At 35.9% G+C, this 14,439-nt stretch overlaps 1 protein-coding gene across 1 annotated transcript; it reads right to left on the bottom strand.

Moving 5' to 3' along the window:
* Positions 1 to 1,898: 1,898 nt before the first annotated feature.
* LOC149052745 (uncharacterized) lies at positions 1,899 to 7,100 on the bottom strand. The gene is made up of 5 exons (XM_089204552.1): positions 6,732 to 7,100; positions 5,945 to 6,085; positions 4,965 to 5,198; positions 4,197 to 4,367; positions 1,899 to 3,959 (listed from the first exon to the last, which is right to left on the bottom strand). The coding sequence occupies exons 2-5, from the start codon at positions 5,955 to 5,957 to the stop codon at positions 3,643 to 3,645; spliced, it is 735 nt and encodes a 244-aa protein (XP_089060678.1). The 5' UTR covers positions 5,958 to 6,085; positions 6,732 to 7,100; the 3' UTR covers positions 1,899 to 3,642.
* Positions 7,101 to 14,439: the final 7,339 nt, after the last annotated feature.

Below are 14,439 nucleotides of genomic sequence, written 5' to 3'. Positions count from 1 at the left end.
CTAATAACTTTAATGAGATACAGAACATGTTTATTTTCATTTCCCGTTTTAATAATGTATGCAAAAAAAAAAGTTGTGGAAACATCAATCAATTTCCGAAAAAAATTCAATTCTACAATTGCCAAATTTACGGAATTGTGCTATTAACACCGAAAGCGAAGACAAATCCTTTAGCAAAGGAAAACCGACAGGCGAAAATATTTAGAGCGAGCAGAAATTTCTGAGACGGCCTCTCTGATATATATTTGACACTCATTATTCTCAATCAAGTTCTCCTCTGCTTTGTGAGGGAACTACCTCCAAAATTCCAACACCATTATCAGCTCCATGCATTTTTTTTCTTCATTATACCTTGATTTAGAATCACCTCGCTCGAATTAACTTTTAAGTAGGGTACTTATTTGAATTGATTTGAATTGCATACATTCCAAGAGTTTTTAGCGTTTGGCATATGTATTTAGTTATTAAGCTCTATTCTCTTGTTAACCATTTCTCTTGTTTTAGCGTCAGTTTTCCAAACTGTCGGTAAGATGAAAATGGCTTTCAATATAATTGAAAATGAACTTTTCAATATAATTGAAAATGAACTTTTCAATATAATTTATAATTTCGTCTTCTTTTGTTTTGAAGTTCAAGCTGTTCAAGTTCAAGTTGATTTTCTGGGATTTTTAATGTTCCAAGTAGTTTTTTATGAAGTATATTGATAAAGTTTAAGACCGTGTTAAAATTTGTTGTCATCTTTTCATAAACGTCAATATTTCTTGAAAACTCATATTTTAACTGGTTAAACTTCTGGAACTACCAAATAGTCCATAATCTCATACGCCTATAGAAAGAGTATTTTTACCATTATCTTCGTTGCTATTATTATCATTTTTATTACTCAACATTAACAATGTTATTTTTTTTTCTGACAAGCGGTGCATTGCGTGATTACTCACTTCTTTCGGCGGCATCGGAAGAGAATAATTGATAGGATGTTAAAAAGAAGTACCAATATTTTCATCCAAAAGAAAACAAAACAGAGGAAAATAGCTTAAAAAGTGATTCTGTACGCCTATAATAAGACGGGGCAACTAAAAAAATGCAAATATTCTATCGAAATATATAGACGAGATAAATTAAAACATTATTTTGCTTTGCATTGTCAATAAACTATTTGCATTGACAAGTGACTTCTCGGCTGTGTTATTTTTTACAAGTAAGTAACGATTCAGGATTAAATTTACCTTAACACTCTTAAAAAGACCGTCATTCTTTAGGAAAACAAAAAAAAGAGACCCTGCATTTTTTAGTGCAATTTAAATGTGGTATTATACAAAACTTTTGTTAGATTTTTATCAAATTACTCATTTAAAATGGTTGCGAATCGTTGTTTTTAGGCCTAAAACAAAAACATGATTTAGGTTTTTTTTTTTTTTTTTTTTAAAGTTAGGAAAAAGCAGACAATCTTCCGCGCTTCAGTCTGCTCGAGAACTCCTAACTATTTTGACAATTTTGGTAAATTCTAAGGACTGTTAAGTATTGATCATAATTATGCAGTGAATTTCGTGTAACTTGAAGGCTGGTTTTCCCGATTACTTCTTTTCGATTGGGATTAATTTCACGAAACCAATTTGCCCTCAAAGGGAAAATGTTTGCAAGTTGTTTCCTGTGTATTTTTTTTCTTTTTGTTTTTTTCGTCTCATTCCTTCTCATGACATATCAAGAAGTGGGTAGATCAGAAAAGCAGTCAGGACTCGTGGAAAACTTATATTTTGTTAGCAAACAATTGTAGTATTCATCTCCTGGGGATGTAAAAACAGTTTTGGTAACCCGGCAAGGTCTCGAGCCTAAACCTCTTGACCTGCTCCAGCTCAACCATGCCACTAGGCCTCCTGATGATCTCCAGGCAAGAACGGTATTTTTTTGTTTTGTTTTGTTTTGTTTTGTTTTTGTAGAGTGATATCATAAACCTGATGACAGAACTTTTGAGTTTTATTCCTACCCACCAAGAAACCACCGAGAGAACTCGGTGGGTTCGAATAGAGTTAGGAAGGAACTTTTTAAGGAAACATTTTTTAACAGGATTCCGTATCTATGGAACAATTTACCAGATGAGCTGAGGACTGCTAATTTCAGTGTTTCTTCTTTTAAGAAACTATGCACTACCTTCTATAAAGATAAGGCCTTTGACCCCGAGCGCCCTCATACCACCTGGGCAAAAATCAGCAGTTAGTTAGTAAGGTTGCTAGTCTGTAAGTTATCATCTTTATAACGAGTTAGATTTTTTATTGATTGATTGATACTGTCACTATTAATACTGTTATTATCATTATTGTTATTGTCTTAAGGTTGTTAGTTAGGAAGTTAGCTTTTCTTATAATGGGTTGACTAGCACGCATGGTTCGTCAGTTCCCTTCTACTCTACCCCACTGCTTTGTTATGGACTTAGAGTTTTACTAATTGATATGTTAAGTATTAATACCATAATTATTAATATTATCATTATTATTATTGTCATTTTATCATGTGACGATGTAACTGCAGTGAAAATGGAATAAAAAATAAATAAAAAGATCATTAGCTGGACAAGCTCCATCAAAAACGCAAAGAAGAGGTTTTTTACAAGGCGAAATGCCCACAACATATCTCTCCGCTGTTGATGAATTTACAGTTGACATTCATAGAAAACCAACTGAGTTTAGAAGCTGCCGTTCATACACATTTTTTTTTAAATAAACAACCCAAGACATTTTCCCTCTTTAATCAAATGTTTTGTGAAGTAATGACAGGGGAAAGGCAAGCCGACCCGAGCAGTTAACCTCGACACAATGGTGAATAATCCTCCCTCAACTTTTCAAAAGTAATTTATCGCTTGAAGGAATTCACGCGTGAATGTTTTTCTTGAAACGTGTTTGGGTTTTTTTCATATTAACCTCTCATACAAGCTGTACACCATAACGTCTTTTCTTAAAACACGTTTAATCAAGGTGCAAATATTGTGCGCAAATTACAAGCTCGTTTCGAATCTAATACATTTCTTTTTCGTGTTGTTTTTTTCATCACAGTTGATTTTCTCATACTAATTAAAAAGAGAGATGTTGTCTATTTGTATGGTAATGTCATTCAAACTATCGTGCTTAATGAAACAGTTACCGGCTTACGCACTTTAGTTGTTTATTAATATGGTTTATGCGAATTTTTAAACCGGCAAAGAGAACAGCAAATGGAGATCCCGCTAAGTTCTTATTCCTACCATGGAACACACCAGAAATTTTGGGTAAGATAAAATACGTGACTGATAGCAGATGCTGTTAGTGACCATATTTTGAGCACAGAACGTAAATTATAACAATAAGGGCTCTCGTCCACCTTTCCCACTTGTGACATGGGTAAAAGTACCACAATTTGAAAAAATTTTATTGTCAATGCACAAAATCAATGAAGAATTGTGTGTCCTTAACTACTAGTCCTTTAGTAAACTTTGTTTGCACTGTAATTACATATTTTTGGATTATGAGTAATAAAATGAGGCAATTTAGAAGGTTTTCACGCGCATAGTTTTATAAGGGAAAGTTTAATCGCTTTTCCCAGGCTGTAGGGGCAGGCTTTTCCCTTTGGCCTAGAAACAGAAATAGACTTGCTATTGTAATTCCAGCTCTAAGGGAGATAGAACACTTCTACCTCATCGGGAGTAAAATAGTAAGTTCCAGCTAACACTGTATCTTTTTCCTCTACATCACTAGGAGCCAAGAAAGAGTGACCAAAGTTGGTGTACGAATGAACATTATGACCTGCGTTGTTGGCAATATGAATATCGAAGCCTCCACCAAACGTTGGACCATGGCTTATATCCATAAAAATGGCTTGGGAATCATGCTTCACCATACTCTTAAACGGCGCCAGTCCTTCTTTGTTGTGGAGCGAATAAATAAAAGCCCTATCTGTCTTGCGATATCCATTATAGGGATTTTCATCTACAGTCAAGACAATAAGCAAAAATTGCAACCTTATTATTGGTTATATTTTTGTATCTTGCTTTTCTTCTCACCTAAAGCTGCTCAATAGTGCTGATAACATACAGTCTAAGTTGAAAGAAACCATAAAAATACTTATGCTTTGCATATTTTTGTCATGAAGGTAATGAAACTGAAACATGTGAGAGAGAAAAATACTGATATGTATACATTATGGAGAAGAACTTTCTTTCTTACCACAAGACGCCCAGTCACCATTGTAGACAGCATCGAATGAACACCACGGTCTCTCAAAATTTCCCGGTACTTTCCCAGCACACTTGTGATACGTACGGCCTTCATACTCGAAAGGAAGTACACAACAGCGACCTGACGGGTCCTTTGTTCTGGCTCCTGGAGGACAATCGGCTAAGAAAACATGAATCCGTCAGCCATTAACGGCTCCTTTTTCCCGGATAAAAGATAATTATGATAAAAAAGAAATGATCTCTTCGCTCAATATTTCGGGGTTAGGATTATGATACCTGTTTTTATCCCATATTTGCAAATTTGCAGCAGTCCCTTTGATGTCAGTAACCCTGATTAAAATCATTAGACGAAAACCATGGCAGAAATATGAGGGTTCGTGTCAAACAAATTGAATCGTGAGGCTGCAGTTAAAGTTCTGACATGAATTTGGAGGTATTGATTTATTGAAAACGCGTGCCTAAACACAAAATGCATTGAAATTCTAGGCCCGCGAACCGAACAGTCTCCTCATCGTTTTCATGTTAACATTCGAACCGTTTGCTTTTCCAAAAATGGGAGCGCACGTTTTTAAATTATTGCTCGCATACTATACTTGCATGCGGTGACATAATCCTAGAATCTCTTCAAATGCTGCCAAGGAAAGCTAAGACTGTGTTTTTGAGTCTGTTTGTTTGTTTGTCGGATGAGAAATCGATAGGTTGACTGGTCTGGGATGAAATCGTGATTGCTGGGTTGCAAATGGCGAAAATTACTCACCCCATGGAACATCAGAGTACCCTCCAAAAACATACTGGTCTTTCTTTATAACCGTTACAGTATTTCTCTTTCCATCGCAACGAGTATGAAAGTCCCTACCATTCCAGCCATGCGAAGAGGCGCGGTAGCAGAGCAACCAATGGAAATTATTTCCAACAGCAGCAACCAGGAACTCACGAAGAAATGCGAGGTAACTTTCATTTTTCGACAGTATGTTTGAGTTCTTAATGTATCCTGCAACAGTCGAAGTGGAATGCGTGGATGTCTTACAATATATATGTGTCAGCAGTTAATATTTACTTAAGCTAATTTGTAACACCACAACACAATTAAGAAAATTTCCATTGGGTTTTGCTTGTTCCTAGTAAATCATTTCCCCTTTTTGTGCACTCAGCACCTAAAAACTGAAAAAAGCCAAGAAGCAAAAAAATGAAAATGTCACCTATTCATCACGTCTGTCGCGATACTTAAAACGTGCACGTATTAGGGTTCGAATGTTTAATAGAAGTTTTATTTTGCTCATTTCTTTATACATTTGCTCATCGCGATCTCTCTGCAGTTTGCAGATTGCAAATTGTGTGTAGTGCAATGCTCTGAGTGTCAGATCATATTCTGGCTATCTATTTTTTAAATCCCAATCGACATCTGTGGTGATATCTATATCCACCTTTGAAAATGTTATAAGAACACTATTTAATGTCAATAAAATTATTTTCAAATAAGATTAAAACATCGCTCATCAACCAACAGCCAGGAAGAGGGACAGCACTCATCTCTATCTTGTGTTTCCCTACATTTTTTACGTGCTCTAACTGCTTGTACGTTCTTTACAACAGAACAGAGCACAGTCGAGGTTTCATTATCTTTTATATACATATGAAAGTATTTTCTACAACACCATATTAAAATAAGTATTGTATCCTTGGAAAATCTTCGAATGTCTTCTTAAAAGTAACTCGTAAAAAATGGTTAAGACCTACCCTCGTTAATCATGTTACAGTAATCCAATGTTGCCTTCCCTGTGCCAATTGGATCCAGCCAATACTTGCCGCTGATGGTGTCTTTACCTTCACTTGCCTTTATTTCGTGACATGACAATGCTGGTAATTCAGGGATAGAACCTAAGGGTGCTGCAATAAAGATATTAAGATATTTAAAATCAAGAAAGGGGGCACAGGATTGATTAAGAATGGAAAAAAGCTAAGAATACGGTAAACTTTAAAGGGCCAATTTTACAGATTTTTTTCTTCATGAGAAGCTAAGCCTTGGTACTTGAACTAAAGTTGCCAGGAAAAAGTTGGGTAAAATGTCAAAACGAGCGCATATCATTTATTAAAACGTTTTTCTATCTTAGCTCTGATTCCCCAAAAGTGAGAACAGCCAATTAAAACACTTCATCATTGCATCACAGCTCCCAAAATATTTTTCGCGGCAAAACCTCCTTGTTTTTTTAATTTTAATCGCGTAAACATCTCCTTATTTCAGTTGCAGGTGGAGATGTTGCAATCTGCTGCGTATAAAACTAGACTGTGAAGAGGAAAAGACTCCTTGGGTGAAAGGCTAAACAAGCTTGGTCGTAAGCGAATTCGATGAGGAGAGGCAAAAAAATATCGCCAAAACGGATAAGCGCCCATTTTTTTAGGCAATCTTCGCTGTTTTCACCCGAAAAGCAATTATTATCGAGTTATGCCGCGGGGTGTTTAAGCCACTTTTGAGTTAAAGGGGAAGAAATAGATCAGATAGTTAAACAGATTTTTTAATTCTCACCTCTGTCGTTCAATCGTCGGATATAAAACCATGAAGGGGCTGAAAGAAAATTCTGTGGTCTTGCCTCCTTGGTGCGGTTATTTAGTTCACATATTTTTTATTTTCTGTTGTAGTTATAGCTTTGGCAGCTGATCTCTTGTTCACATTTGATATCGCAGAGGTGAGGAGCCGCCAGTGACCATCTTTTGAAGACAGAACGCCTGAGAGCCATTCCTTGAATGTTTACTTCGGTCTTACATTGATCATTAGCTGTGACAAACTCCATGGTAGAAGCGAAAAGGACGAATCTTAAATGGCGGAACAGCCACCACATACTTCTTTGCTTGTGCTGAATCTAAAAATATTGAGACTAGGATCATGGAAAGAAAAGGGCCGAGTTTTCTCTCAACAAAACTTGTTTGGTACCATGAAGCCACGTAGCAATCATACCATTCGCACATTAAAACTTTGCCTGAAACTTCCTTAAAGCACTTCCTAGTTTATGATGTGAGTAAACAATTTGCACATTGTTCGATAGGATGCCAATCATCAAGGAGGATCAGCTCAACCCTTAATATTAAGCTTTAATTGCTGAAGACTCTGTCAGCTTTTGTGGAACGATAACTTTGATCTACTTATAACGTTTTGAAATGTTCTCCTAATAGTCCTGATCACTTTACGCCTCCATAGAAGAACAAATGTACAAGCATTTAAAATCTCCGCTCCGAAATCTTGGTTCCAAATGTAAAGTGTTAACGATTCGATCTCGACAAAAACTTTGGAAGAAACAATACAGTCTTATTGAGCGAGAAAAAAAAATACAATTTTTAACAAGTTAGCTCATTTATATTTACAAGCTGCTGATTATCCTTATTTTTTTTATGAAATAAAAATCCCGAAGATTATTTAAACCCTTGCTTTTTTTACAAAGTTCAGTAACCAAAAGGGTAAGAAAGATTCAAACACAAGCTTCCAAACTATATACGATGAGTAATACTTTCTAAGTTGTTATTAACACATTCAACATTTTGGACGTGGTTGAAACTTTGGCGACCTTTTGGTAATTTTTGGGGTAAACAGAGCAAGATATTGTTTACCAAAGCTTTCGTGTTAAATAGAAATAATCATGTTAAGGTTCAGTTAGTAAACCCCGAGTATTGATAATCTGTTTTCGTTGAAAAGACCTTGAGTTACTATACATTAAAAATTGCACAATACCCTTATTTGAGAGTGAAGTCGACCTTTTTCGTTTGGCATGCAGAATTAAAGGAAGTAAATATCCTTTCCGTGAAGAATATGAATTTTCCAGGGATAGTATTACTCCAATCATCTATCGGTGTTTTCGATATGATCAACTCTTACTTATCAAGATATAACGCTCTTTGGTCCCTCACTGCTTTTGAGGTAAAACCGCTTTCTTTTCTAACAATACGGCAGCTATGGTTACCATAGAAACACCTGGTTTCAAGCCAAAACTTCCCTGTTCCATAAGGAAACTCCACCGTGTGCTAATAAGGATCGCTTATGAAAAACTAATAAGAAAAGAATGTCTTTGACAAAGAAGTATTGCTAGCCTCAAGAAACGTCAAGCCTTCCATTGGATAAGCTACACACAAAGCTCTAAACATACATATGAGGACAAACAGATTAAACAAAATGCGATGTAAATTTACATTGATATGCTAAATACTTAAACTTTATTGCTAAATATTTTTTAGGCTGACAGTTTGGAATGATTCCTCGACATTGTAGTTCAAATAAATTACTGGCGCTGCAAATATGACTATTTTTTCGGCATACACAGTTTCTTGAAATTTTCGTACGTTCTTTTAATAGTAATCATAGTTTATTGAATTGTCTGCTGTCTTGTCCCAAACCACGTTAAATCAACATGTAACAATGGCTCGAAATTATTTGAAAAGTTCCTATTCTTGTAAAATTGTTCGTTCTTCTTCCCACGGCTTCGTCATCACAAATAAGACAAAAGCAACGTTTTCCGTCCGTATGATAAAATCATCGATCGACTGTTTGTGCACGATGAAATATTTAGCCGGCTTCACGAGTTTTAAAACATAGTATAGGCGCACTTTTATCAGAAAAAACAGTTCATTTTCCCCCATTATTTAACATAGTAAATGTTTTGTTTAAGAAGACGAGGACTTGTTTATGTCTTTCTACGAGACACAAAATGACTTCATTAACAATTTAACTCTTATGTTTTACAGCTTGATAAAATTCTTCGGTGAAGTTTCTCGAATTTTCAAGTTGCACTTAAAATTGTTTAAGGTCTCATTAGGTGTTATATGCCACTGAAAAGCAGTTTGGTTTGTTCGAACTTCAATTTGATTAACCAGCCCACCGGGGAGAATACGGGAAAATGGAGAAAAATTAATACTACTTTCATTTGCAGATTTTTGTCTATCTGAGAACATAGGTATTTAGGACAATTTTCCATGTCTCAACTCCGCGCTCAGAGATTTCCTCATGATTTCAGCTGAGATATAGAAGGTTAACACATAAAATTCTTAAGGAAAATACAAATTTGAGTAGTTTTTAAGAAGATTTCCTTCAATTTCTCAAATAATCCAGTGTTTAAGGAAACTCCACCGTGTGCTAATATAGGATCGCTGATGAGAATCTAATAAGAAAAGAATGTCTTTGGCACGGAAATATCGCCAGCCTCAAGAAACGTCAAGCCTTCCATGGGATAAGCTGTACACAAAGCTCTAAACATAAAATAAAACTCTTATGTTTGTATCAATAGAAAAGGTTCCACTCACGGTGTCTGTAACTTCCTGAAGATAAGTAAGCACTTTTTTTTCTTTTTGCCTCAAGACATGTTGCACTTATTTATGGTTTTTAAAACTAGTTCTCTAATTAAGAAAGGACTTTCATCAACCTGTCGTGTAATTTTAATTTGAAAACTTACTCTGGCCTCGAGGAAGTCTTCGAGCAAATACTTACTATTAGTGTTGGACTTTATCTATGAAAGCTTATACGCCTCCATCTTGCGCGAAAGCCACAGTGAGCATAATCAACGGACGTCAAACACACGCTTTGCTCAAAACGATTTGCTCAAAACTCACGGGCTTCAGAGCTACAGTACAAATTCAAGTCCACAATGAGGACAAACACATTAAACAAAATGCGATGTAAATTTACGCTGATATGCCAAATCCTAAAATTTTTTTGCTAAATATTTTTTAGCTGAGTCGTCGACAGTGTAGTTCAAATAAATTAGTGGCGCTGCAAATATGACTATTTTTTTCGTCATACACAGTTTCTTGAACCTTATTACTCACAGTTAACTGAATTGTCTACTGACTTGTCCCAAGCAACTCCAAAGAAACAAATAAAAGTGGCTCGAAATTATTTCAAAAGTTGCTATTCTTATTAAATCTTTCTTTCCTCTTCCCACGACTTCGTCACCAGAAGTTAGACAAAAAGCACAAAGTGTACAGTTCGTATGATAAAATCATCCCAACAATTTGTGCACGATGAAACATTTAGCGGGCTTCACGCACTCTGTAGGAATTTTAAAACGTAGTTAAGGCGCACTTTTACCAAAATAAACAATACATTTTCCCTATTAATTAACACAGTAAATTTTTTGTTCAAGAAAATAAAATTTAAGGAGAATGATCTTGTTTCTTTCAAGTAGCTGAAGATGTTTCTCGCCAAGTGTTCGTGATACCCACATTTGGAAGCTCGGTAAATTTCATTTTCGTTTTATTTCAACTTCACAGAAATAGAGGAGTTAAGGCTGGATATCAAATCTTATCATGGGGTGAGAGTCAAACTCAAGTTTTTCATGCATTAAGTACAATCATCTCTTACCTTCAAAGATCCAACGTTCTTTGGCGCCCAACTTTAGAGTTCTTCAGCCAAACGCGTTTTCTTTTAAAATATATTAAAGTTCACACGGCAACCAGGTGGACAGTCAGACATAGTTTGATGCTACTCTGGTTTGCAGATTTAATGAATGTAACTGAAGAAGTTACAATTCATAGACCCAACGTTTCGACACTCCTGTCTAGTGCCTTCATCAGGGGTGATCTAAACGCTGCAACAAGAGGTCCTTTTATATGATCACTAATTAGCGGCCTTTTTTTTCTAACGCGGTGTAAATAGGCGTCAGGAAGCAAACCGCCATCGTCACGATTTAAAGGAGCGTGGGCGGAGTTAATATGCCAAGCCTCCAAACAAAGGCGCTGGTGGTAACGCCGATTAGTGGTGATAATTCTAGAATTATCCCACCCAATTGTATGGTTGGTTAGGCATGTATGCTCCGATAGAGCTGAATTTTCCTTTTTGCATAGAAAAACCGCTTTTTGGTGCTCTTTTAACCGTGTACCAAACTGACGTTTGGTCTGTCCGATGTATTCGTTGTCACAGTCATTGCAAGGAATAGAATAAATGGCGTCGGTTCGTTGTTCTTTCGTGACAGGATCCTTAGGTTTCATTATCACCACTAATCGGCGTTACCACCAGCGCCTTCGTTTGGAGGCCTGGCATTTAACTCCGCCCACGCTCCTTTAAATCGTGAAGATGGCGCCTATTTACACTTCGTCAGAAAAAAAGGCCGCTAATTAGTGATCATATAAAAGGACCTCTTTTTGCAGCGTTTTCTTTTATTACTGTTTGGTAGCTATGGTTACGATAGAAACTCTTGGTTTCAAGCCAAGCTAAACATTAATACTAGAAATGAACTTCCCTCTTCCTGTTTGGGCTCTTTGCACAAAAATCTTAATCGGCCAAACGATACGCGGCGACGAATTTAACTTAATGCAACGGATTGACTGGAGTAATGCGTCTTGGACTATAAAATTATTAATTCCTTGAAAGCGTCGCTCGTCACGTCAGGTGCAGATGGCATTATAATTATAGATCATTTTTAGTAATTCATGTCAAAAAAACGCAATGCAGGTGAATTTGCGAGAAGAAACGAGAGACTTAAATAAGAATTTAATGCAAGTCCAGCGAAAGTGGTTTTGAGACTCACACAAACATACATAAAGAGGAAAATTTAGCACTTCGTACTCCTTAGCTTGATGAATTTTATTAAATCGATTACAGTGTGTATATAGTTAATCTATGTTAATGAGACTGGAAAAACAGACTTTTTTTTTCTGTCATTCATAGTTTTCTAAAACGTGTTTAGTTTCCTTGTATGATTCTTTATCTTATTTTCTACGATCAGTTTATAAAATAATACAAGTTGAAAGATTTGAACGGCTACCCATGCGCTAGACGTGATTATTAACATTTTTTGCGTGCGTACGGCGTTTAAAGTCTGGTCAAACAGATGTTCTTAGACAATATTGCCTGATGCGTTATAGTGAAACAAGCCCACTAGAGACTGGGGCTCCACACTGTGGTAGACCAAGCATACACCAGGGTAGGTGAGATCCAAATATAGAAACTTCTTTACTTAGTGTAGAGCGAGTAAAATCATTATGTTTTCGCTAAAAATTTGGACTGAATGGCCGTGACCAAAAGTTGCACTTGCAAGGCTTGAAATTTTGAGGACTTTGTTACTCCAACCAATCTAGTAATTAAATACATACACCCTAGAGTTGTTTAGTGCGATTGTAAAGGAACCCTTTGCATCCATCTGCGATGACGGACGTTGGGTTATTTTTCATTTCATCAAAATGCTCCATTCAAAGCTCTTTTCTTCTTTTCTTCAAAATTTTAGTGTGGTTTTTCCTGTGACAAACAATAGCACCGTATCAATTCAGCTGTTGGTTGCAAATAATCAAAATTGATTTTTTTCTCTTAGTATAATGTCCGGTTCTAGCAAATTGTAAGATTCCAGGCTTTATTTTCCTGTTATCTATTAGGTAATATAGGAATTTGCATAAACTTTAAATTCTGTGAAAAATGTAGCAACACAGATCTTAGGACGAGTGCTTAACTGTACCACTCACATCACTACATCGAGCGAAGTATTTTCTCGTTTTGCCCTCCTTCTTACTCTAAACAATACATGTACGCAATAATTTATGGATGGCTTTCCTATTTGAAAACCTTATGTATTTAGTCATTTTGTTTTCCCTCGCATTCATTAACGTCTAGATTAATTAATGATAAGTTCTAATAAGCTCTTTAGTTTGAACAAACAGAAAATCTCCTGTTATCGGAGAATCTTAAACTACTGAAATTCCATAAATTTACCAAGCAACTTACGACCTACGTCTCGATACATCAGGAATACATAAAGAGTGTCGAGACAGAATCCCTCAGATACCTTATAATGATTGAGCATGATCCAGTGGTAGACAGCTGCTATAGTTAATTCAGGGCCTTAGCGAGACGACGCTTAAGCGCAACCTTCATCTCAAGGGTGATAACAAATTGTTATTAATCATAAAATAATAAATAATAAATAATAAAAATTAATCAGCAACCATCCAGTATCGGATCTGGCTTCCAAGGCCTTCATTGGAATATATTTTAAACTATAAAAAAATTTTTCAGGTTTTCCTCCGTTAGATAAAATATGTGCAGACTTAAGGTTAAAGAGACCTGTGTGCCAATATTGAGTTCCCGACTAATTTTTCTGAGTGAGAGCCTTGCAAGATTAACTTCCATTATTCTCAAGGTCCTTCTGCTTCAAAATCATCACTTTTGCCATAATTTGAACGGAATTCAAACGAGCTGCATTTAAGTCTAAGTTGAGGGATAAGACAAAACCATTTGTGGAAGGAAATCTATGTAAGTACAGAAAAAAACAGACGTAGTTTTTGGCAAGTTGGATGATTCAAATGCAAATTTTTTTCATTAACTTTATTTTTCTTTACTGTAAAGTGAACCCAAACAGCGGGCTTCGTTATTGTATTAAATCCTCCCTCATCACCTCACGGGATTTCCTGCGGTCTCCACTTTCACAATTTGTGACGTGCTTGGAACCACCAGCTGTGACTTTTTATAATTTGCTACTTTTCTCTATTTACGATAACGATAGAAATACAATTTCTACGACGGGTGTCATTATATCATAAACAAATATCGCTGAGAGAAGGTTCAAGAAGTAGACCCGTTGTAGAAAAGAAAAAATTTAAGGATAATGATATTGTTTATTTCAGTAGCTGAAGATGTTTCCTCGCCAAATGTTTGTGATACCCACACTTGGAAGCTCGGTAAATTTCAATTTCGTTTTATTTCAACTACACGGAAATAGAGGAGTTAAGGCTGGATATCAAATCTTATCATGGGCTGAAAGTCAAACTCAAGTTTTTCATGCATTAAGGACAGTCATCTCTTACCTTCTACCTTGAGCCAAACGCGTTTTCTTTTATTAGTGTCTGGAAACTATGGTTACGATAGAAGCTGTTGGTTTCACGCCAAGAAGAACATTACTATTAGAAATGAACTTCTCTTTTCTTGTTTGGGCTCTTTGCACAAAAAGCTAAATTGGTAAAATAATACGTGGCGAAGAATTTAACTAATGCAATTGATTGACTAGAGTAATGCGTCATGAACTGTAAAATGTTATTATTAATTTCTTTAAAGTGTCGCCCGTCATGTCAGGTGGAAGAGGCTTTGTAATTATAGATCGTTTTTTAACAATTCATGTGAAACAACCGCCATGCAGATGAATTTAAGAGAACAAAAAGACAGACTTCAATAAGAATTCAAGGCAAGTCCAGTAAAAATGGTTTTGAGAATCATACAAACACAGAAAAAGAGAATTTATTACTACGTACTTCTTAGCATGACGAATTTT

Source organism: Pocillopora damicornis, chromosome 1, assembly GCF_964200805.1.
Source record: "Pocillopora damicornis chromosome 1, jaPocDami1.2, whole genome shotgun sequence".
Taxonomy (NCBI): domain Eukaryota; kingdom Metazoa; phylum Cnidaria; class Anthozoa; order Scleractinia; family Pocilloporidae; genus Pocillopora; species Pocillopora damicornis.
Note: the sequence above shows the minus strand (reverse complement) of the source record. Positions and strands in the feature narration are given on the sequence as shown.

Coding starts and splice junctions, on each gene's coding strand:
- LOC149052745 (XM_089204552.1), bottom strand. Junction 4,368..4,964: donor GTACTCTGATGTTCCATGGG/GTGAGTAATTTT, acceptor ATGTTTTCTTAG/CCGATTGTCCTCCAGGAGCC. Junction 3,960..4,196: donor TGGTGACTGGGCGTCTTGTG/GTAAGAAAGAAA, acceptor TCTTGACTGTAG/ATGAAAATCCCTATAATGGA.